The sequence below is a fragment of the Mustela erminea genome, chromosome 3, assembly GCF_009829155.1.
Source record: "Mustela erminea isolate mMusErm1 chromosome 3, mMusErm1.Pri, whole genome shotgun sequence".
Lineage (NCBI taxonomy): Eukaryota > Metazoa > Chordata > Mammalia > Carnivora > Mustelidae > Mustela > Mustela erminea.
The window spans coordinates 30330773-30354993 of record NC_045616.1 but is presented as its reverse complement, the minus strand read 5'-3'; the positions used below and the strand labels follow the sequence as shown (position 1 = coordinate 30354993).

The 24221-nt window shown below is 47.6% G+C and overlaps 1 protein-coding gene across 18 annotated transcripts in view; it reads left to right on the top strand.

Annotated features, from left to right (window-relative positions):
- Positions 1–860: 860 nt before the first annotated feature.
- Positions 861–24221, top strand: part of FAM193B (family with sequence similarity 193 member B) — a 32800-nt gene continuing 9439 nt past the window's right edge. For 6 of the 18 annotated variants that reach the window (XR_004283863.1, XR_004283864.1, XR_004283867.1 and 3 more), the window contains exons 1-6: positions 861–1135; positions 14743–14985; positions 15802–16030; positions 17265–17652; positions 21198–21399; positions 22363–22602. Coding sequence is in view for 13 of the 18 variants with exons in the window: in XM_032335514.1 (XP_032191405.1) it covers positions 926–1135; positions 14743–14985; positions 15802–16030; positions 17265–17652; positions 21198–21399; positions 22363–22602 (1512 nt within the window). In the remaining 5 variants the exon portion in view is untranslated. Of the gene's footprint in view, positions 2199–3358; positions 4543–7195; positions 7257–13228; positions 13292–14742; positions 14986–15079; positions 15340–15801; positions 16031–16286; positions 16376–17264; positions 17653–21197; positions 21400–22362; positions 22603–24221 lie in introns of those variants that run through there. The other 12 variants (XM_032335521.1, XM_032335520.1, XM_032335516.1 and 9 more) reach the window with 12 other exon arrangements.

The following is a 24221-nucleotide window of genomic DNA, read 5'->3' as shown; positions in this document are numbered from 1 at the left end:
AATAGCAACTGTACATATAACAGCCATATAGTTTCAGGGTAGCAATGGTCCTGGCATGAGAGATTGGGCTCAAAACTTTTTCTAAAATTTGTACCATGTACGTGTCTCCTATGTTCAAAAAAGGAGAGGGGGATACTCATTTTAACAATTAAATACGTAATTATCACATTTTAAAAATGTTCCTTTGCGTATCACTCAAAATCCTTTCCTGTACATACAACTTTTGCGGAAATACTGACCTAGTATTTGCCCCAGTCATCTCATCTTCATCACCCTAGTTGTAACCGTGTATTTAACGGTCCACTTTCTCCACCAGACTTGTGGGGCAGGAGCGGAGTCTGAGCTCTGCTGTCCCAAGCACAGAACGCTAGACTCCCCAGTCGACCATACGTTGCAAATAAAGACCTAGGCCATTACTTCATCTCTTTTCCCTCCGGCGGTCCACGAGACCTTGAGTTCTGGCTGGCTGATGCTGAGTTCCCGCTTCGCCTTCTGCAAGCCTTAATTTTCTCCCCTGCAAAATGGGAATGACCGTACCTGCCTCGCCGGGTGAGTGCGAGGAGTCGGAGGGTGGGTGTGAAAGTACTCTAGAAATTCATTCATTCATTCATCCACTTAACAATTACTAAGCGCCCAGGGCCGGGCAGCACGGTTCCCACAGCGACCACCCTTGCCGGGCGCAGGTCGCCCCGGGTTCTCACACTCGGAGAACTCAGGTGACCTTATTCAAAATGGCGCAGGCAGCCTCCTCGGGGGCTAGTGCGGCGGCGCGGACGCCGCGCCCTATGACCTGCTGGCAGCAGCAGAGGGGGGAGCCGGGCGCCGCCATATTGGCTGTTGTCCTGCGAGGGGAGCGGCGGCGGCGGCGGCGGCGGCGGCAGCGGCGGCGGCGCGAGTGGAGCGAGGGAGCGGCGCGAGGAGCAGCATGACTCGGAGGCGGAGCAGGCCGAGCGGCGGCGCGGGCCGGCGCGAGCGGATGCGGGCCGCGGGGCAGCAGAAGCCCCAGGCTCCCGAGCCCCCGCCGCCGCCGAGCCTGGAAGCGGGAGCGGGTGCAGGGCCCTCGGAGGCTCCCGTGGAACCGGACCGCGACGGCCCCAGGGAGGAGGACGAGCCCAAGTTGGCGCCTGGACCGCAGGTAGGAGCGAGCTAGGGGAGTCCGGCTGCTCTGGCACTTTCACCTCCCGGGAGCGGGGCCGGGGTGAGCTTGGGGATGGACCATCCTCCACTGGCTGGGGCTGAGGCGGGAGTGGAGGCTGCACCCTTCTCTCCAAGCCGAAGCGTGGTCCGTCCTGTCCTGTGACCAGGGCTGCCTGCCCTCTCCCGCCGCCTCCGGGCTGGAGCAAGGGCTTAAACCTTCTGGTCGTATATCCACACTGGGACTGGGCTCTGCTCCTGAGGCCACAGCTCAGCTCTCTGCCCTTCACCTCCCCCTGGGCCCACCTGCTCCCCCACCTACCCACAGGCTGGGGCGCTGTGCCCTGGAAGGCTGCAGCCTCTTCCCTCTCCCCACCCCGGGAGCGGCCCCACCCTTTCCCCTCACTGCCTGCAGCCACTGCCCCCTGAGCAGCTGTGTGCCCCCAGCACGTCTCCAGTGGCCTCCCGCTTCTCCCTGCCCAGCCGAGCAGTTGGAACAGCCAGTCAGGCCGCCCAGAAGACTATTTGGTGGGGCTCCTGCGCTGAAGCATAAACTAGCAAAGCCTGCCCTTTCTTCCCTCTCTACCTCTGACCCCACAAGGTGGCCTACCCCAACCCTCGGACCCCCGGCTTTGGTGAATCCTGCTAAGAGTGAGCAGTAGCAGGACTCAGCAAAGCTTCCAGCTTGCCACCTGGAAGAAGGTCACTTTCTTTTGAGCAAAGGAGATAATGGGAGGTACCCTGCCAGTGTTCCTGAGAGCCTGGGGTGGCACAAACCACAGCTGCTCTGGGAGGGTTGTGGCACCTGGGGCTGGGTGGCTCGCCCTAAGCTTGCTCTGACGAAAGAGTTTTGAGTTGGTCTTTTGGCTGAGCCTGCCAAGGAAGGCAGGCTCCTGCAGGAGTCTTGGAGGGTCGGATGCAGCGCCGGATGAGGATGAGGCGTGGCGGAAGATGCGTTTGGCTCTGCAGACACTGCATCGGGCAGCAGGGGACTCTGGGAGGCTGGTGCAGCCAGAAGGCATGGCTCTTGACAGCCTTCTAGTAGAATCTCTGGAATTGTGCATGTGAGTGGGGATGCCATTTGGGGAACCATTCCCAGAAAGCCTTCCCTGCCTTCCCAATTGCGTCAGGTGCCCCCTTTGTGCCCATAGCCCCCTGTGCCTCCTTTGGTAGCACTCCCCATTCTTCATGGAGACATTCTGTTGATGTATCTGTTCCCTGCACTGCACTGTGAACTCCACAGGGGCACGGACTATGTCATCTATCTCTTATCCTCCATGCCTAGCCCTGGGCCTTGCTGACACTGAGTAGAAATAACTAGGTGAATGAGAGAGAATGAATCCGTTGAGGACCTGCGCTTATTGTAACCCAGTTTTGATGCTGGTATCCTTTGTGTTTCAGATCACAATAAGATTTTTAATTAATGAAAATGTCACCACTTATTGAGTGTCAGAAGGCCCACCCTCACCCTGAGCCCCTACCCTGGGAATCAGCTCCCCAGGTTGGACCCCACCCTTTCCTGGTCTAACTTTAGACCCTGAACCTGCTTCCCCTTCTAGCTTTCCTTTTTCTCTTCTCTGGGCCACCCTGGGAATGCTATTATCCAAAAGGGGAGCATTAAGGTGGGGAGAGCCAGGGGAGCTGTTGTCTTCTCTCCTTCTCACTCACCAGCAACACTTTAAGGTCCCCTTCCACTTAGCTAGGTTATAGTATTCATGGCCAGAATTTTGGATAATGGCTTAACTATTTAGTTTTTATTTAGGACACAGCTTTCCTAAGAACTGTAAGCTTCATTATCTGCTCCACTGCTTGACCTGCCAGTTCATTAATTTATTAGTGCCAGATGCTTTATATACCATACTTCTAATCTTTTCACCACCCCTGTTCTTTCCTTAGTATTTAATATAGTTGTGATGAGTTAACTATTGGTTTAATTATTGGTCTGCTTTTGCTGCATAAACTCTGAGAGTGCAGGAACCACGTCAGTCACTCTTGTACCCCTATGCCTGTGGTTAACGGATGTTTAATGAATGAACTGAAAAATATAAATACTATTTCCCCATTTTTCAGATGAAACAGAAACTCAGAGCAAGAAAACATTTGCTCATATAACTACCACCATAGGTCTCAGTGCCTTCTGCCCTCCAAAAAAAGGATACTCTTTTTTGTACTGTGCGGGGTTTAACAAGGCCTTTTTTTTTTTTTTTTTAAATATACTATAGCCACAAAGAGGTGAAACAAACTGACGAACTCTCTTCTGATTGTATCCCACTTTTTTGCTGCGGAGGGGGTTTCTTAATCTAGAAGCAGGCTTTTGTGCCCTGGTGAAAAGCACCTGCTGAAAGGGTTGGGGTCCTTGTTCTGCCCACTAGCAAGCCTTTGATGAGGATCTCTGTCTCCCACTGCCACTTAAAATTCTCTGTGTACACAGAGTGGGCACGTAAGGTGAAACTCTGTGTTGCATGCCAAACTGAAGCCAAAGACAGCAGATAGGACTACTTGTAGTCCACAGACACGTTCTGAAGCCCCACGTCACACATTGTTTTATTTTTATTTTAATTTAAGCCAATTTTTTAAAAACCATAAGATTCCTACAAACTGGATTTGTGCCATTTCTTAAAACTCTAAAAATCTGGTGTTGCTGGGCCCACATTTCTGTAAGACAGTAATCTGCAGTCTCTGAATAGTGTCTGCCCCTAATATGAAGGACACCTGATCTGTGCCAGGCCCTGGGTTAGCTGGGAATGCAGAAGTGAATCAGATGTGGTCCCTGCCCACAAAGGGCTCATGGTCCAGAGAACACGTATACAGTAATTGAGTTAGGCTGGAAGAGCCAGGATTCCTGAGTTCAGGTTTGAAGGCCACTCTGGTTCCATCCTGTCCCCTTTGCTCATTTGCATAATTTGTTCACATTTAAATGCAGAACCTTAAGCTGGCCTATTTGGGATCCCAAAAGCCCTTCCAGTTGTTTGAGGTCACTAAACTGCATTGATCTGTTTACTTAAACAATCCAAATCCTCATTTACTAAATAAGACTAAAACAGTTACTACCTTATTAACAAAGTAAAAAAAAAAAAAAAGAAAGAAAAACAACTCACAAAGCAGCTGAATAAGGCAGTAGTGAGAAATAGTGTTTAGTATTCCAGACTTGGGGTGAACTCCCAAGCTCAGTCTCTAACTTTGTGACTCTGGGCATGTTTTTTCCTCTTCTGAGCCTCATCAGCAATGTCATGAGAGAATGTGGAGCAACCCACGTAGCACCAAGTACATCGAGGCTCCTGAGGCAAGAGCAGGAGTCGGAGATAGTTGGAACTGTGCCAGATGGCCATCCAAAGCCTGAGTGTTCTCACCTGCCAGTTCTGCTGTCTGTCTTTTGGCCTCTCTTGGACCGCTCAGCCTGCAGTCCAGGTGCATACTCAGTAAACCCTCAGGAGACTTGCCAGACTGTAAACCAGCAGTTGGAGCTGGTTGAGCTCATCTTGTCCTTCCCATCTCTCATCTTTCTACAGCACCTGCTGAGACCTGCCCAGCCCAGTTTAAAGAGACTCTAGAGACCTGGTTCCCCACTGCTCAGAGTTAAACCTGCTCCCTCAAGAGACTGGAGCAGAGGATCAGTCAATATCTTTATTGAAACCATCTCATTATGTTTAATCCACTCAGCAAGCGTTATGACCTTTATTTTGGGCACACAGATGAATAAGATAGTTGCTCTAACCAGAGACCTCTCTCAAAATCACTGCAAACCCAGTCTAGACACTTTCATTGCAAGTAATGATATGGGCAGTGTGGGATGGGGAAACCCTGCCACCTCTGGTTCTTCTCTGTAAGCCAGTCGAGATTCTCTATGTAGAAATGCTAAAAGGCCTTTGAAGATGAAGACTTACTTGCTAAGATTGCTTTATTTTTAAATTCCTTAAAAAGTTTTTATTTTTTAAAAAAGTTTATTTTTAATTTTCTTAAAATGTCCCAGATCTATAAACTTAATATCTGGTATTAAATAGCCTATTAATATCCTAACACCTTTATATCCTGAACCTAGAAGTTTTGAGAGCAAGGGCTATGTTTTAATTATTTGTGGGGTATTCATTGTACATGGTCCTTATGTGCTCAATAAGTGGCTGTTAAACCAAAGTATAATAAAAGAAGTAAAAGTGAGGTTTCTTCCACTTTGTTCTTCCCAGCCTCTACTGCTGGGCAGGGCTGGCCATCATTCATTCATTTAGGCCCATTACATACACACCACACCCAGTCTCCCTCTCACCTGACCTGGTGTTAATTGATTCTGCAAACACTAATGGATGCCTGATCTGTGCCAGGCCCTGGGCTAGCTGGGGATGCAAAGGTGAATCAGTCCCTGCCCACGTGTATTTATTAATTGTAGTTGGGCTACAGTCGAGTGAAGGTTCAAGTCTTAGATCCTAGTACATGGCCTTTGGAAGAGTTTTAGCCTTTTTAGTTTGTTTTCTCCTATGTGTGACTGTGGTGCCAGGTTCCCTTTAGGGCAGCAAGTACTGTATGTCAAGCACTTAGCACAAGTGACAGTCATGATTATTACAGATACTTGGTATGGTAGATGCACAGAAATAATAGTCCAGAGAAGGCTTCTCAGAACTAATGTTTCAAGGTTGAGTAGCAGTTCCTTTAGAAGGGATGGTGGGAGAAAATATCTAAACAAAAAAAGACCCAGAGGCGAGAACTGCCCAACTCAGGCAGAGTAGCATGCGGTCAGGCTGGAGAGGTTATCAAGGTTCTATAAAACCACACCAAGAAGTTTGGGCTTTATCCTGCAGGCAGTGGAGAATCAGTGAAAGCTTCTAAATAAGAAAGTGAACATGATGTTCTTGGGTAAATTCGTTGAGAGCATGAGAGGAAGCCATCTCAGTGCAAGAAGCAGCTGTGATTGCTTGATTCTACCTCTCCCTCACCCCAGCCTAACTAATCATCAGATCCCTGGTGCTTTGCTGGACCCTGTCCCAGACCTACAGAATCAGAGTCTCTAGGTCTGGAGCCCAGGAATCTGTGGTTGCTAAACCTCCCAAAGTGATTCTATTGTGTGGCTGGGTCTGGGAAATGCTGAGTTGAGGGCAGCATGGGGAAGCTTTGCGGAAGCCTAGGATGTTTTCAAAGAATGGGGCTTCCCAGAGAGGGGAGCTTTTCCATAAGCAGGAATAGAAACAGCCTTAGTTTTAAAAACAGAACAGACTTTCCCCAGTTTTCCATTTGTTGCCCCATAAAGCTATTCTGCAACTGCTAATCTTCCTTTGTGTGTCCAAACACTTACCTATGCCCATTTGGTGCTACCGTCTCTGCTGAACAGTTGGGATGAAGTAAATCATGAGGCACAGGTCCTGCCCTTCATGTCTTAGTGTTCTGGGGAAGACAGATTTCAAAAACAGATACATATATGATAAGCTCTATTCAAGAGATACATAAGAAATTTTAGGACATTCCACAGCAAAGCACAGTTTATTCTGCCTATGGACTTAGGAGGAGGTAACACTCAAATTGTGCAAGGAAGAGGCAGAGGGAAAAGTATGAGTGAAGATATAAGTGCTTTATGTATTTGAGGAGAGAAACAGATATTAGGGAAAGGAATGGTTAATGATTCTTCCTGGCAGGATGTGCAGAGCAGAAAAGGACTGAGGAGAGGAGGTCTTACATCTCGGGAAAGGCCCTGTGTTTGTACCCTTTGGTTCTGTCCCCATGGTTCCCCCCCCATCCTTCAACCTATAGGTAGATGAACATGCTACAGTCCTAGACCATATCCCTTTAGACCCTCCTCAAGGCTCTCAGCTCTCCAGCTCCCTTTGTGGTTCCCCCTCCATTCTGAAATGAATAGACCTCTTCATCTACTCTGAAAAGTGATAAAGGGAAACTGAGGCAAAAAGAAGGGCCCTAAAATACTGAAGGATCTTACTAGGAAGTTGTAGCCATAAATTGTGGATGGGAGGGTACAAAGGGGCCTTGAAGGTCACCTGTCTAGTCCTCTGTCCTGTGCTTCAAGTAATAACTTTGGATTGGGCAAGTCTCACTTAGTAAGTTTCCCTGTCATTTCTTCCAGGACAGAAGAGGAAAGAAACTAACGGGTATTGAGCACCTACTGTGTGCCAGGCCCAGGCCAGGTACTTTACATAATTTATTTCCTTCTGTCCTCACAACTTTGTGAAGTATGGTTTTATTCTCATTTCATAAATGAGGAAATTGAGGCTCAAAGAAATTGAGTAATAATTCAAGATCATACTGAAATGGCAGAACTTGGATTTGAACTTGCAACAGTCTGTCTCCAAAGTTCATACTCTTCCACCCATAAGAAACCTGTACTGGGGTGACAGAGTAGGTAATAACGGTTTGCCTGAAATTCTAGGTTGATAATAGTAGTTTACACCTTCTGGTGGCTGATTGCACCCACGAAGTAGGTTCAACAGGTGAGCCAGCGTGGGGGGCAGCGGGGAGGCCACTGGGGTCAGAGAGACTCGCTGCCCTATCCTTGACTGAGCTTGTACAACCAGAGAGGATTCTCCACAAACCAACTAGTATAAAACAGCTGTTCTTTCAGGAAGGAACTGAGCCAACAGCCTGAGTGGGAGTTTGGGTGAAAGCTCCAGGGCATTGTGATACAGTTACATGACCTCCTTAAGTATTAACTTTAGCACTGATACCCTTTTATCAGTGACCCAGAGTGGCAGCTATGCTGTTAGCATAGCATACGCAGGAAAGGACTGTCTTTAGAGTCTGTTCTTTGTGTAGAGCAACTGAAGTGGAGCCAGGTGGGCTTTAAGCATTTGTTCATTTATTCAGTCAGTGTCTACTATGTGTCCAGTCCACGCCAAGCCTAGGTTCTTGGGCATACTTAAATGACCAGGATGCACTCCCTGCCCCCAAAGAGTTCTCATTCCTCTAGGGGTTTGAGGCAGACAGAATATGTCTGTGGCACAGTATAATAGGTGCTATAGTAAAAGAATTATTTCTCCTTAGCCTGGTCCAGCAAAATCTGCATTATCCTTTTACCAAGATCTCAGGGCATGAGTACAAATTTGCTTAGGAGTAGAACTGAGATACTGAGGCTTGCAGGGCAAGGTGTGTTGGAGGAGCTGTATAAATGGAACCTGAGATTGTTGGGTGTTGCACATGGAAGTGAAACACGGAGAGGTCACCTGGGGCCAAGAAATGAAACGCAGGGGCCAGAAGGTGTCATGGTAGTGAGTGCAACCAGAAAGGAGCCAGGAGATTAAAGAGAGACCAGGGTAGGAAAGAGGAGCTAAAGGAAGGAGTTCCTCAAACTGGATAAGTATGTGAGAAGGCACATAATAAGCTTACATAAACTAGAGAAGCCTAGTGTCCTGGTTGGACGGTTGTTTTCATTTGTATATTACTTTGTTATGTTAGTTTTAATTGGGTGTCATTGTAATTTGTGTTCCTGCTTGATTCTCCAAAATGAAGCATCTGGGCGTTTGGGAGTATTGACAACCCCATGCAAGAACCTGCCTGGTTTAAGCATGTGTTCTTAGGCAGGGATTCTGTATCATTTGATGTTTCCCAGCACCTAGTACAATGAGAATGGGATCTGAGCATGTTCATTGAATGAGGGAAGGAATGGGTGAATGGAAAAGTAAATGGCAATGACTGGGCTGATGAGCTTTGCTAGGCTAGGGATTAGTCATTTTTCTCTGCTTCTAGAAGGAAATTTTGGCTGCTTCTGTTGTCCTCTGTCTGCCTTGGTGACAGGGATGCTCTTGGAGTTGGGTGCCTTGAGAATAGAGTGCTCTAATGGGATCATTTCAGAATAGAACTTGGAAGCTATTGCAGGGCCACTGGTTAGATACAGCACACGTCTTGGGGGAATCCTCTGCAAATGTACACAAACTCTTGGGGTTAAAAGGACTCCATGAGAGGAATGAGAGCAGGTTTAGTGCTGGATATTAGATCCACCTTCAGAGCAGACCTTGATAGCTGCCTGTTCTGGTGACCTGGATTATTCCCCAGCAATTCCCAAATTGTGGACAGAAAGGTGAAATGGAAAATTTATTCATGCTCCCAAAGAGCTATCCAGATGTGCCAGAAACGCTATCATTCTTCGTAGTGACTGTTACTCAGTGTGCACCCGCCAGATGACAGGAGCCTTTAGAGGCTTTACATTAGCAGTTCTCAAAGTGTTTGGTCTGAGGCCCTTTTACACTCCTAAAAATTACTGGGGACCCAAAAGGACTTTCTTTTGTTTGTTTTATCTATTGGTACTTACCAAATTAAGTATTAAAACTGAGAAAGCTTAAAAATATTTTAACTAATTTTTTTAAGAATAACAATATTAAGTCTATCATGTTAACATGAATATTTTTTTAATGAAAAATACATTTTCCAAAAAAAATAGAAGAATGGTCTCATTTTCATTTTTGCAAATTTCCTTGTCTGGCTTAATAAAAAGAAGCTGATGCTCATATATGTTTCTGTATCCCATCTGTTGCAGTACATTGTTTTGAAGTATATTTTAAAAATCTAGCCCCAAATAGATAATGTAGTTGGAAATGGAAGGAGTATTTTAATAGTCTTTTCAGGTGATTGCTGATCTTTGCAATATGGAATCTGAGACCATATCAATGAAGTCTTTATAGAAATTTGTCGGTTTATCTAGCACCTTGAAGGGATTTTTTTTTTTTTTTTTTTTTTTTTTTTTTTTTTTACCAGTGCATGATTCTAAAACATGATGCTTTGCTCATTTGGAAAATAGGCTCACTGAGTTATGTGGCTCTTCCAAATGTTTTTCCATTTCATTTTACAGTGTCAAAAGAATATATTTGTTAATATCACTGTCATTTTTTACCAGAAAAGTCTTTAAGTATTGGGAAGCTGTTAAGTTCATGATGATGGATACAAAATTCTAATATCCAAATTTCCAGAATTCTGATTTTTGCCTGAAAGCTTGAATTTTGTCATTGGCCACAAATAAGAAGTTTGTTTTCCTTGAAGTGACAGGCTCATTTTGTTCATTTTTTGAGAAAATGACTGGCAGTTTCCAAGTCTGAATAACCCACTTGTCAGTCATTCTTTCAAGTAAAAATGATGTTCCGTGAGAAAAATAGGCTTCCTTTTCCTTTGATTTTAACCACTCTTCTCCAGGAAAATCTAGATTATCACAGCATAATGTTTCTCAGGCCAAGACAGAAAAGGTTGGGGCCTGGTCAAGAGAGGGAGCAGAGATAATGATTGTAATGACTGCACAGGCCACCCCCCTGGGCTGGGAGTGGCCACAGTCTAGGGTTCACCTGGCTCCTTGACTGCCCTGGGGATGTGCATGCTAAAACATGGATCCCTTGTATGAGTAACCCTACACTTTCAGAGATGCTGGTTTTGCCTGGAGTGAAGCAGAATTTAATGTTGGAGATTTTTTGAGCAGATCCCAAATCTAGAAAACCCCTAGACTCTTTCCTTGCTGTCTCTCCCTCCCCCCAAATTTTTTACCTAGAACTAGACATTTATCTGGAGAGGCTCTGAAATTTAAACTGCAGTGAGAAGGAATAATTGCTTCCTGAGGCTATTGGGTTTAAGGATCAGTTCCCTAGACTTTGTGATGAAGAAAAATGGTTGGGTGTTTCATTCATTTGATAAATATTTATTATTCATGTTCTTGTGTGGGAATACTGTGCCTGATGTTAAAAATGCAGCTTGAGAACAGCTAGTTGAAAGTCTGAGTTGACTTTGAGGCATAAGAGATCATGATTGCCAGGAATTTGAAAAATGGCAGGAGATTGCATTCAAAGGGAATTCTGAACCAAGAGCTTTTCTCTGCCAAAGGAAAAATTTGCAGAAACACTGGTAGTAGGGCTGCATATAACATCTCCAGTTTCAGGATTCTTACCATTCTGTGGCAGAAGAAAAGAAAATCTCAGAGAAAAAAGTCCCCAGGACCCACCAGGCAGGCACTAAGGCTTAGGGTTAAAACAGCTTTGCGGGTAGCCCCAAGAATTGCCTGGCCCAGAAGGAAAAACTCAGGTATATCAAACTCAGGACCATGAGTAACTAGATTCCATTGTAGCTTTTTATTAAGAACAGAATGGCCAGAGGACCAAGGTAATAGATTGAGTGTCTGTTGCATGGAATCCTTGGACTAACCTTTGCATCTCTAATGTCACTTAATTCTCTGGGCAACCTTATGCAGTGTGAGGTGGTATCATCCGGGCTTCAGTTAGGACCTAATTAGCTTGCCAGGCCTGGTGTTTTTTTCCTTTAACTGGAAAGACAGCTTGTCCTGTAAATTTATTTCCATTGATGGCTAACCTCATTTATTATGTGGACCAGTTTGGCTCTAGGAAGAGCCACATTATTTCCATGAATGAGGCCATCTCATTGTAATCCCCAGGGAATGTGATCTTCAACTCTTCCATGCTTGAGATTGGAACCATTCAGGTGAAGGTCCAGGATGGGAAGATGGCCTTTCTCTCTCTGAGAATCAAAAATTACAAAATTTCAAGCAGTGTCTTGCTAAGGTATATTGCCATAGTGATACTTAACAAATCTGATTTAGCCATTATTTGCCTAGCTGAGCCCAGGCCCTGTGCTACAGTGAGAGATCCAGACAAGAATCAGACCTGATACTTGCCCTCTAGGAGCGCAACGTAATAGAAGGGACAGGAAATGCAGGTAAAGAAATGAAGTAGAAGGCACAGATTCTGTAAGCAAGGCATAATGTGCTATGCAGATATGGGGAGGGGAGAGGAATTACAAGAGGGACTCTCTGCGAAGGCTTTGATGGGGTTGGGTTTAAGCCCTGCCTAGCTACTTACTGGTGAAGTTGGGAAGGAAGGGAGTTTGAAGCAGAGGATCCCCTTCAGCAAAGGCATGGGGTAGGGGTAGGAGAATATAGAGAATATTTGGGGAACTTAAAGAATGACTATGGGGTAGAGGACGGAGATTAAGATGTCTAAGTCACCTTAAATTCATTCCACATGAAAGATGTTTACATTCTTATAAAATACTGTGACTGTATTTTCTATATTTTTCAAGCCTGGTCCTGAATTTAAGTGTTTCCCATCACTCCTGTCATATTCTTAATTAGTATCCAATGTTGAGGCAGTGTATTAATGGGCCAGGTACTGGACTAGGTGCTTTGTCCATTCAATGTTCACAGCCAACCATACAAGTTAGGACTTAATCCCATTTTACAGATGAAGAGACAGAGACTAGAACTTGCCCAGCATCCTACAGCTGGTAAGTGGTGGAGACCCAAGATAAGTGCCAAAGCCAGTTTTAATTCCCCTGCGTCCAGTGCCTCCCACAAGTACTTTGGCACTAGGTACAGTCACACTGATCACACATTTAACTTGTAAGAATTCTGTATATGCTTTTAAAAGAGGAAAAAAAAAACCCTACTTATTGAACATTGCCATATGTGTTTTACAGTTGTTATCTTGTTTGTGCCCAGAATATATATACTCTACATCACAGGCTATACAGAGAATTTCAGAATAATTTTACTCAGACAAGATTTTCCTCCTATGTAGTAACTTTAGAACCTAATACCCAAATGAAATGAAACTCTGTTGTAGTAAAACTGTACATCCTGGTGTTTTCCTTAAGACTGTGGTCACCATTAGCACAGGGAAAGGGACTTGGGTGTTGGCCTCACCTCCTCCCTCTGGAGTTGCTATGGCATCTTACAGCTATGAAAAGTTTCCTGGGAACACTTCTCAAAAATGCCCCCTTTGCCTGACTTCTCCCAGTACTGTCCTTCTCCATCAGTTTCCCGCCCTTCCATGAGATACCAGCAGTGGGTTAGAAGCTGTATCCTTTTACAGCTGCAGTTCAACAGCTGTCTTGTCCACTGAAATGTTCCCTTGACAGAAACCTTTTAGGCAGTGTCTCACATAGGTTCCACGTTTAAGATTTCTCTCTCTCTGTTACTCTTTTCCAACATCCTTGTTCTTCCCCAGATGTTTCATTATGTTCCTGGTACTGCTATTTGGTTCCTTTCTTTTTCTAGAAACCAGAGACCGAGGGCAGTGTAATTGTAACATTACAGATTTAAGGATACCTTGATGCCAATTTATTGTGAGAAGGTGATTTTATTTGAGAAAGATGATGGCATTTATTTTCTTGGTAGGATGAGGATGATTCCCTTATTCCTTTGCTTAGGCCTCTGCAAACACCTGTTACCTAGTGGTGGGTAAGTTTGGAAGGTATATATATCAGTTAATATAACTATTGCATGTAACAAACCACCCCAAAACTTAATGGCTTAGAACAGCACCATTTATTATTTCTCATGAGTCTCTGGGTTGACTGGGTGTTTCTGTCGATCAGGGCCAGCTTGGCTGATCTCAGCTGGGCGCACTCATGTACCTGATCCGCTGGCCAATCAGCAAGGAAGACTCAGATTTCTCCACACATCTCTCACATCACTCCAGCAGCTAGCCCGGTCATGTTCTCATGGCAGGCAGCCATGCAAAGAACCAAGTAGAAATGCATACATACTTGTAAAGCTTAAGCTGGGAGCAAATTTGCTAACATCCCATTGGCCAAAGAAAGTGACGTGACCAGTGCCAGTATCAGAGAAAGAGGGTTCTACAAAGTTGCAGAATAGCCCTGGAAGCAGTGGTGTTGGTGGTATAGAAGTGAGCATAGGAGCTTTCCGAAGCTGCAGAATATAAGAAAGCCACTAATTGGGGTCATTAAATGTAATCAGTCTCCCAATCAGTACCCCTCAATATGACATAAAAGCCTATAGACTTATATTTCTATGCCATTTGTCCTAAAAGGAAAAAAAGTCCAAATAATAATTACTGTGTATTGGGACTATGCTTTGAGCATGCTCGGGGCTAGGCACTTTCTCCTTTTATGCATTGAGTCTCACATCAACTCTGCAAGGTAGGTAGGAAGTTGGAGTTCAGAAAGTTAAATAACTTGCTCAAGATCACCCAGCTAACGTGTGCTCGGTCAGGCATTAGAATGCAGGTCAGTCTGACCCCCAAAGCCCAGGTTCTTTTCACCATGCCTCACTGCCTCTCAGAAGCACCAGGGTCTGCTTTACCTTTTCTCCGCCTCAGTTTTACGTTGAATTAATTCTTTCTGATTAGCTCTGCAAACCATTCCTCCAAAACGCTGCTGTGCTCCTAATGGAATTCTGCAGCTTTCAGGAAAGCCACACGTTCTCTCAAACTCAACATTAACTGAAAGGATCTTCCCAACCCCCAGGTGGGGATTGGTCTGTGGACTGCAAAGACAGCCCAAGATTTGTGGCCTCTCCCTGACATACCAGAGAAGGAAGGGGACTTTTCTTTAACCTTCAAGATTTGGAGATATCAGGGCATTTGAGCATGAGCTTTGAAGTCACTTAGGAGTAGCTCACTTAGGAGTTCAACTCCTAATTCAGCCACTCACTAGCTCTATATTCTTGGGCAAGTTACTTAACTTCTCAAAATCTGTTCTTTCGTCTTTAAAGAAAAGAAAAAGGAGTAACCCCTAGTTTGCAGAGCTATTACAAGGACTAAAATTATGTATAGAAAGTGCCTAACCCAGTGCCTGGCACGTAATAAGTAAAGTTATTAGTATGGTTAATATTATTTCTAAGCAGAGCCTTTCCCCTCCTGGGAAACCCTGTTTCTGTCTGTTGGACAGGTTCCCCCCACCTCCACCCAGTCTGTGCAGACTTGCTGCCTGCTATGTCATCGGGAACGCAAAGGCTGGGAAGAAGGCCCTTCCCAAAATGGACTGGTGTTGCAGGGTGAGAAGCTGCCCCCTGACTTCATGCCAAAGCTTGTCAAGAATCTCCTAGGCGAGATGCCTCTGTGGGTCTGCCAGAGTTGCCGAAAGAGCATGGAGGAAGATGAAAGGCAGACAGGTCGAGAGCATGCAGTGGCGGTAGGTAACGGTTGAGAAGGGGGTCCCTGAATGCAGGAGGGCACCCTGCCCAGAGAGATCAGGCTGTTGAGCTATTCCTTCTCTGCCCTCTCAGGTGGCTCTCCTCCAGCAGCCCCTGCACCCAGGCCCTGAGGGGCTGTTGGGCCGTTTCCAGACAGCAGTAGCAGCTTGGGCTCACAATTGGGGCAAGAACGGAGAGGCTGCAGGCAGCCCCCTCGGCCCTGAGGGAGCTTTTGTGGTGTGAGGGCCTGCTTGTAGGTACTGTCAATGGAGATTCTGCCCCTTCTGTGTCACCGTGCTGCCTTCAGCCCTGTGACAGCTTGAAAGCCAACCGGTATGACAAGGATGGCAAAGGTTGGTTTGAGGGTCCACCATGTGCCTCAGTTAGAAAGCCTCTGAGATGCCCAGGAGCCATCTAAGTGGCATCTCCTGAATCACAACAGTCAGAATTTTCTTGTTTCTCCTTCCCCCGCAGTCCCTCTCTTACCCAGGATCGTGTCAGCTTACGACTTTGGACTTAAAGACACTTCCTCTCCTTGGCAGCTCTCAGGACTCCCTAAAGGCCCACAGTTGACAGGCAGTCTGTATCTCTACTGTAGTCTCTCTCAACACTATCCACACACTCCACTTTACTGGGAGCATCACTGCTCCTCCCCCAGCAAAGGCCTTGCCCTTGCACCTGGTGTTGTGGGAATTGTACTTTGGCCATGGCACAGGGCTTGGAGGAGGAGGTGCTCCTGAGTAAGTTAAGGCAGCAGAGGGTTGGCTCTGATGTTTGCTGTTTTACCATGAGCCTTTTTCTTCCCCCTTCTCCAGATCTCCTTGTCACACACATCCTGCAAATCACAGTCTTGTGGGGGTGACTCTCATTCCTCTTCGTCCTCCTCTTCATCGTCCTCGTCCTCCTCCTCCTGCCATGGGAACTCAGGGGACTGGGATCCCAGCTCCTTCCTGTCAGCACATAAGCTCTCGGGCCTCTGGAACTCTCCGCACTCCAGTGGGGCCGTGCCGGGTAGCTCACTCGGGAGTCCTTCTACCATCCCTGGTGAGTCTCTGAGCTCGGGAGAGAGCCAGGCCGCATAAATGTAGAGAGCTATGTTTTTCTAACCACTTTGTTAGACAAACCAGGTCAGTTATTAAAATAAGTAAAAAAGGATCTGTTCTGATGGAAGCAGGGGATACCTAGCCCTTGGCTGTCTCCATGACACTCCTTTCCCCAGAACTCTGAAGTTGAAAAATATTGTCATTGGCTCTGACAGCTTTCCCTTCAGATTCAGGAGAGGACGTGGTAAACACTGGCTGAACAGAAAGTGGAGTCTGGGAGTGTCCTTAGGGAGTTTGGACATCAGCCACCTAACACCTGTCCCCTGCAGCAGCACAGAGGACCCAGGTGCTTTGTCTTCCCAGAACTCCTTTTCTCCACCTAAGGGACACATGTAAAAGCACAAGAAGTTGCTGGTGCAGACTGCCAGAATTATTTGCCAAGGTCACGTTTATATAAGCTTTCTTTATACTCTGAGTTAACCTTTAGATACCCAAAGAAAAATTCTTGGGTTATTGAGGTACTATGTAAATATTCATTAGTGTCCATTTCTAAATTGAGGGCTTGAGATGAGTGTAACACTCCATGTTAACTATATTGGAATTAAAATACAGAAGAAGAAGAATAACAAAATTGAGGGCCTGAGTTCTCCAAAGGGATGCTACTCCCAGAATTGTGGGAGTTGAATAGAATTCCATTTATTTTGATCCATAAGCCAAAGAAGACTCAGCAAAGCCTTTTCGTACTTCTCTGATATTGGGCCACCCCAGAGTCTGGCATACCCTGGCTGCCTCAGTCCTCATGGCCCAGAGGCAGAGCTTTGGCCTGTGGCTCCACTGGCTTCTCTAGACCCTTTTCTGGGCCCGAGGAATGCTTACAAGCACGCAAGTCCTGGAGAGACCCCTAGAGAGACCCCAAGAGACAGGACACATATACCCTACTTGTTTCACAGCAGAGGTGTTGTGGCCTTCCATGGGGCGGGCATTCCTGGGTCCTTCTCTCAGATCTGGGCTCCTCAAGCCTGTCCAACCAAGTTGCTCCCTGCAGGGAAAACTCTCCAGCCCAAGATACTGCTAGACTTTCCAAAAGTTCACATGGTTCACTGTGCTGAGAGGCTGTCCCCAGACAGGTACCCTCTGGTCACAGGAAGCAGGATGTTGTGACAATGAGCCCTTGGGCTTTCCTTTCTAGGGTCTTGGCTCTCTCTCTGACCTCCTTCTTCCCCATCCATCCACAGGTGAGGTCTTCTCTATCTCGGAGCACCACCGGCACTCAGACCTCACTGCTCCACCTAACAGCCCCACCGGCCACCACCCCCAGCCAGCATCGCTGATCCCGAATCACCCCGGATCCTTCGGCTCACCACCCCACCCACACCTGCTGCCTGCCACCCCGGCAGCGCCTTTCCCTGCCCAGGCTTCAGAATGCCCTGTTGCCGCTGCTGCCGCCCCCCACACCCCAGGGGTATGTCAGACCCCCCACCTGCCCTCCACCAGCATGCCGCTCCTGAAGATGCCTCCACCATTCTCGGGGTGCAGCCACCCCTGTAGCGGGCACTGCAGCGGGCACTGCAGCGGGCCTCTCCTCCCACCTCCCAGCTCTCAGCAGCTCCCTAGCACTCACAGGTAAGTGAGTGGCACGAAGGGCATACTCCCTGCCAATTTCAGCCTTGAGTTGAGAAACTTTACAAAGCTATCCCCCTCCCCGGCTCATGCTCTCTCTAGGATAGAGAAGTAAATCTTAGAAAATAAAAAAAGGGTAGACTCTGTGTCTTTTGTATAGTTTTTACAATCAGAAGTAGGTGTTTATTGTTTTTTTAAAAACTTGGAGGGGCGCTTTGGTGGCTCAGTTATTAAGCGTCTGCCTTTGTTTCTGGTCATGATCCCAAGGTCCTGGGATCAAGCCCTGCATCAGGCTTCCTGCTCGGCAAGGAAGCCTGCTTCTCCCTCTCCCACTCCCCCTGCTTGTGTTCCCTCTCTCGCTGTGTCTCTCTCTGTCGAATGATAAATAAAATCTTTTAAAAAATAAAAACTTGGAAAAATTCAGAGATGTCTAATGAAGAAAAAATTTCCTCACAACCTAACAATAAACTTTTTTTTAAAGATTTTTATTTATTTATTTGACAGAGATCACAAGTAGGCAGAGAGGCAGGCAGAGAGAGGAGGAAGCAGGCTCCCTGCTGAGCAGAGAGCCCGATGCAGGGCTTGATCCCAGGTTAAGCCTCTGCCTTCAGCTCAAGTCATGACCCTGAGATCATGACCTGAGCTGAAGGCAGAGGCTCAACCTGAGCCACCCATGCGCCCCAAACTTTTTTTTTATGGTTTATTTATTTATTTTGAGAGAGAGAGAGAGCACATGTGCATGAGCAGGGTGAGGGGCAGAGGGAGAGAAAGAAAATCCATAGGCAGACTCCCCGGTGAGCTCAGAGCCCAACACAGGGCTCAGTTTCATAACCCTGAGCTCATGACCTGAGCTGAAATCAAGAGTTGGACACCTAACTGACTGAGTGCCACCCATGTGCCACGAATGATCAACTTCTTTTTTTTCTTTTTTTAAGAGTTTATTTATTTATTTGACAGAAGAGAGAGATCACAAGTAGGCAGAGAGGCAGGCAGAGAGTGAGAGGGAAGCAGGCTCCCCGATGAGCAGAGAGCCCAATGCGGGTGTCGATCCCAGGACCCTGAGATCATGACCCAAACCGAAGGCAGAAGCCCCAACCCACTGGGCCACCCAGGTGCCCCAGTTTCTAATACTGCAGTATATTTTTCTTCTGATGTCTCTGTATATAAATTAGGTCCATGTTTATACATTGTTGTGTAGTTCTTTTTTGACATTATAGATCATTTCCCCAGTTAAGATTCTTCAAAAAACTTTCAAGTGACCACAAAATGTCTTACTGTATACCTCTAAGCATAATTTATCATTTCCCTATTTCTGGACATTGGGGCATTCTGGTTTTTGTTTCTAAGATTTTATTTATTCATTTGACAGCGTGAGTACAAGGACGCAGAGTGGCAGGCAGAAGGAGAAGGAGGCTCCCCACTGAGCAGGGTGCCCCGACACAACACAGGGCTCAATCCCAGGACCCTGGGGATCATGACCTGAACCAAAGGCAGACGCTTAACCACTGAGCCACCCAGGCACCCCTGGGCATTTCTAGTTTTTAGCCACTAAAAACAAGGCTGTAATAAACGTCCTTGCACCCAAATCTGTATTTGAGTTCGGAAGTACAGGCTTAAGGATTCCCTGAAGTAACTCTGAGTACTGAGGAAGTTTATAGTAATGGAGATGTGGAAGATAAAATTCTTTGGAGAAGATAAGTGTGTATTTTTGTATTATAAATCAGATCTTTGTTTAGTACGCATTTGTATTTTCTTATTGTATAATCCCACCACCCCAGTACCACCAGTGCTGGCAGTTTTACTTACAGGTCTTTCCCACACGGTGGTGGTGTCTATAAAGTGTGCAGCTTTTAGTTGTCCTGTTTCACTCAGCTTTCCTTGTTTGGTTCCTATGTGGTCTTCTTGGCCTCAGCTGAAGGCTAGAGAATATTCTTCATAGTATACTTCACTGTTTTCCAGTTGCTGATGATTTAAGTCACCAGTATTTTAACATTGTAAATAATCTCTCTAAAGATGGCTTTGCTTAAAGCTTTTTCCTCTTTTGTGTTTTTTTCTCCTTGGAATAGGTCCTTCAGAAAGAAAGAAGTTCTTAGTTTAAAGGATGTCAAAATGTCTTTTTTGAGGATTTTTTTTTTTTTAAGATTTTTATTTATTTATTTGACAGACAGATAACAAGTAGGCAGAGAGGCAGGCAGAGGGAGAGGAGGAAGCAGGCTTCCCACTGAGCAGAGAGCCTGATGCGGGCTAGATCCCAGGACCCTGGGATCATGACCTGAGCTGAAGGCAGAGGCTTTAACCCACTGAGCCACCCAGGTGCCCCTTTTTTGAGGATTCTTAATACACATTGAAAAATTGCTTTCCAAAGGGCTCTCCAAATTGATGTAACCACCAATCTTGGGGTGCTAGTTTCTTCTTATTTTCAGCAGCACTGGCTGCTTTGATTTTGCTAATGTGGGTGAGAAATGGTTAGTTTGGATTCAGCTTCTCTGAGTACCACTGATAATGGTTTCTGCCCCTTGTTTTCTACTTCTTGCTCAATAGACTGCCCTGAGAGTCAAGCTGCCTCACTGCTCCTCACCCTGCCATTTCTCTTAGCTCCCACCCCTTGTCCCCAGCCCAGGGCACTCCAGCTTCTAACCCAGGGCTTTTGCTCTTCCGGCTCCAATTATGGGACTTCGTGGGCCCAGGTCTTTTCTTACCCTGAAAAAATGGGCTGTATTACTTGTTGCCCCCAGTGCATCCTCAAGTCCAGAGGCAAAGCAGTACAATGGGAGGGCATGAGCTTTGCAAGGCACAGGCTGAGTCCTAGCCACTCTTTGAGCAAAACAGTTAAGCACTCGGACTCTTAAAGTTACTTCCACTGTAGGATGGGGGTAGCAACATCTATTTTGGAGGACTTGGGAGACGCTTAGAAATAATAATGCTAATTAGAGTATCAGACCCAAACAGTAAAATCACTCTTAGAGTCTGGGCCACATGGGACAATTCCTTTCCTAACTATAAGGCCCCACATGAAGGCAGCTCTACCCACTGGGGCAGACTCAATCGAAGAACCTTAGAGGATGAAATTGACCTCAGCCTCCTTCGGATGCTCCAGGGTAGCCATCGGCCCACTAATCTGTTTGGATACCTACTTACTGAGCACGTGCTGTGTACAGTGTTGTTATGCTCCACACTGGGACCTAAATTTAGAAGTGGCATAGTTCCTGCCCTTAGAGAATGCAGTCTGCTCTGAGAAACAGGTGGGCAAACAGACCATCAGAGTAAAGTGTGATATACAGTAGCATAGAGAGGTATACACGCCCACTGTGTGACCCTCCAAGAGGGCCACACAATGGGTGCAGGCACAGGGCCTGAGAGACAGCGAGGGTGTTAGCTTTGTTACTGTGAGAGGTACTGATATGACCTGACTGCCTTGGCCTTTGTGGGATGAGGCAGACGAAGGGTATTCGGAACAGCAGTGGTGGGGATGCTTCCCCAGGCTCCTGCTGCGGCCTGCTCCTTCCCTGCCCTCCCTCACCTGTGGGCTTGTCTTTCTCCCCCATCAGCAGGGACCCTGGGTGCAAGGGACACAAGTTTACACACAGTGGTCTGGCCTGCCAGCTGCCCCAGCCCTGCGAAGCAGATGAGGGCCTGGGTGAGGAAGAGGACAGCAGCTCAGAGCGCAGCTCCTGCACCTCATCCTCCACTCACCAGAGAGATGGAAAGTTCTGTGACTGCTGCTACTGTGAGTTCTTCGGCCACAATGCGGTGAGTGAACCTGCCCAGGCCAGAGAGGGCTGGGGGCCAGTCAAGGTGAGCCAAAGGAGCTGCTCTCCCCAGAGACACCCCCACCCCCCCACTCCCCTCCCCCCCTCCCCCCCACCCCCCCACCCCACCCCGCTCACAGGGATAACCACCACACTGGGACCCTCTTGAGTCCTCACAGCCTGTGTCCGCTCACTTGATCCTTACAGCACATTGGTGAGGTAGGGATTTTTAAACACCTTGCTACCTTTGCTTTTTTCATGGTTTCTCTTAAGATTGACTTTTTTTCCTTAGGCAAAAGGAAAGGAAGTGGCAGAGAGAAAGCTATGATTCTGATGAGCATGCATACGTGTGTAATCACAGAGAAGCGAACGCTTGTGCGTGATGAAGGCAGAATGGAAGCAAAGGCTCTCCGTCCCCCAAGCGTGAGAGCCAGCGAGGGACAGGCCGTGAGCCCAGATGGCACCAGGCAGGAGGCTCAGGGCAGAGTACATGCTGTTTCTGGACAGAGGGCGAAAGCAGCTCAGAAGTCTCCTAAAGTGAAGAGGAAAGGGCCGCCGGGTAGGGTAGAGCAGTTGAGGACGGAAGAAATGAAAGTAATTACATTGTTAGTCACCTTTAAACTAAAAGTAATTATTCTCATTTTAGAGATGACAAAATCGAGGCACACAAAGACTCAGTGACCTGCCCAAGGTCATACAGCTTCCAAGTGACAAAGCCCGGGCTCAAACCTGCTTTCCTGGCTCCCAAGTCAGTGTGCTCACAATGCTGTTACGTACCTCCCACTCCCTCCGCCCACCGCCGCCTCAGCTCTGGGCCTGGCGGAGGCTGAAGCCACTTGGCCTTTGCGGCTATAGTAGAAAGAACAGTTGTCTCGCTTCTCGTCACATGTTCGGTGCCAGCGGGTGGGAGTGCTCCGGGCTTCCCAGGCCCAGGGTGTAACATCAGCACCTCCCCCTCCCCCAGCCACCCGCTGCCCCGACGAGTCGGAATTATACAGAGATCCGAGAGAAGCTCCGCTCGAGGCTGACCAGGCGGAAAGAGGAGCTGCCCGTGAAGGGGGGCGCCCTGGGCGGGATCCCTGGGGAGCCCGCCGTGGACCACCGAGATGTGGATGAGCTGCTGGAATTCATCAACAGCACGGAGCCCAAAGCCCCCAACAGCGCCAGGGCCGCCAAGCGGGCCCGGCACAAGCTGAAAAAGAAGGTGGGTGTGGGGGGGGAGCCTAGTTCTACTGCCTCTCCTCCCTGAGGAATCCCTCGCCCCAACCCCCCAAGACTTGTGGGGCATGAGTGATGCTGGCTGCCAGAAGCTTCGGCACAGCTCACTGCTCTGGGAAGGTCTGAATGCGTTTGGGAGGCATCAGGGTCAGGGAGCCTGGGGCCAGTGATTGGAGGAAAGATGAGTCCTGGCCTCAGAAGCTGCTTGCTGGATTCCTCAAAGCACAGGACTTGCTTCAGTCAGTCAGTCATTTATTCATTCAGCAAACACTTCTGCAAATACTGGGAGCCAAAGCATGACGCAGTTAAGTTCTCACCCTGGAGAAGCTCAGTCCAGTGGAGAGACTGACACAAAACTGGACGAGCATGTTATCATGTGACAAGCCTGGGGATGAGGGAAGCCCCCCCATCCTGCTTGGGCACGCTGGAAATGGCTTACCAAGAGGCTGGCTTGAGAGCTGAGTTTCAGGGAGTGAGTTCTGTTTCATCAGGAGAATCTTCTGGTAGCAGGCATAGAACATTCACAGCAGTTGAGGTTAGTCCAAGCTCAAATAGAGGAGAGGCAGGACAGTTAGTAGAGGTGAGAAAGGGCCTCATAGGTCCCACTGAAGAGTTCTGACTTGGTCCTGTTGCTGAGGGGGCATCACTGCAGGGCTTTTATCAAAGGATGCACTTCGTCAGATCTGTTTGCCACCATGACCATGTGGCCCTGTGGAAGGTGGCCTAGAGGCATGACCCTCCCAGAAGGGACACTGAGGCCCAGGGAAAGCTGATTGATGGTGAGTCTGGAGCAAGGGAAGCAGACATGACTCACTTTGGTGATCTGATGATGGAACAGAGATGAAGTCAGAGATGTCTTCCAGGTGTTTGCCTGGGTGACTGGCAGGATGGTGTGCCCTTCACTGAGCAAGGACAGGATTGGCAGAAGACAGGGAATTCAGTTGGGGCACGTTGACGCAGAGGTTCTCAGGAGACCTCCAAGTGGAGATGGAGGTGTGGGGCTGGGAATTGTCAGCTTGGAGATGTAATTGAAGCCATGGGAGTGACCCAGCCCATGGGCTGAGGGAGCTCCTCAGAGGGCTGAGGAGAGAATCCAGTAAGCTATTCCTGGGCAGCCCTGCTCCCAGGCGAGCCCCTGGGCTTGGCAGCTCATCCCCTGCCACCTCGTTACCTCTTCACCTGCCTGCCCCCAGCTGCATCTGCACAGCGCCACACTTAGGAGCCCAGCAGCTGAAGAGTTGGTTGTGACAACCAGCTAGCTCCAGGTCCTGGGTGGTCAAACAGCCCTAGTGCTCTGGAAAGCAGCAGTAATTCCACATCTTTTTCCAGCCCAAAGGACAAACCAGGACCCTTTCCCTGCAGCCTGAAGTAGTGATCCAAGCGGTCCCACCACTGCCTTCAGAAAATGGTCAGCACTTACTTTCTCCCATCCAGTGTTGCCTGCCCAGAAGTGTCCGGTGGGCAACAGCAGTCTCTCAGCCTTCCCTGGCTTCTTGAGGCAGTGGTTTCCAGTTAGGTCCCAGCAAGCAGGCATACTTTGAAGTTCCCGGGTCTGGTGTGCTTTTCATAAATCTGTGTGCCCACACATCCCTACCCGTTTGCTGG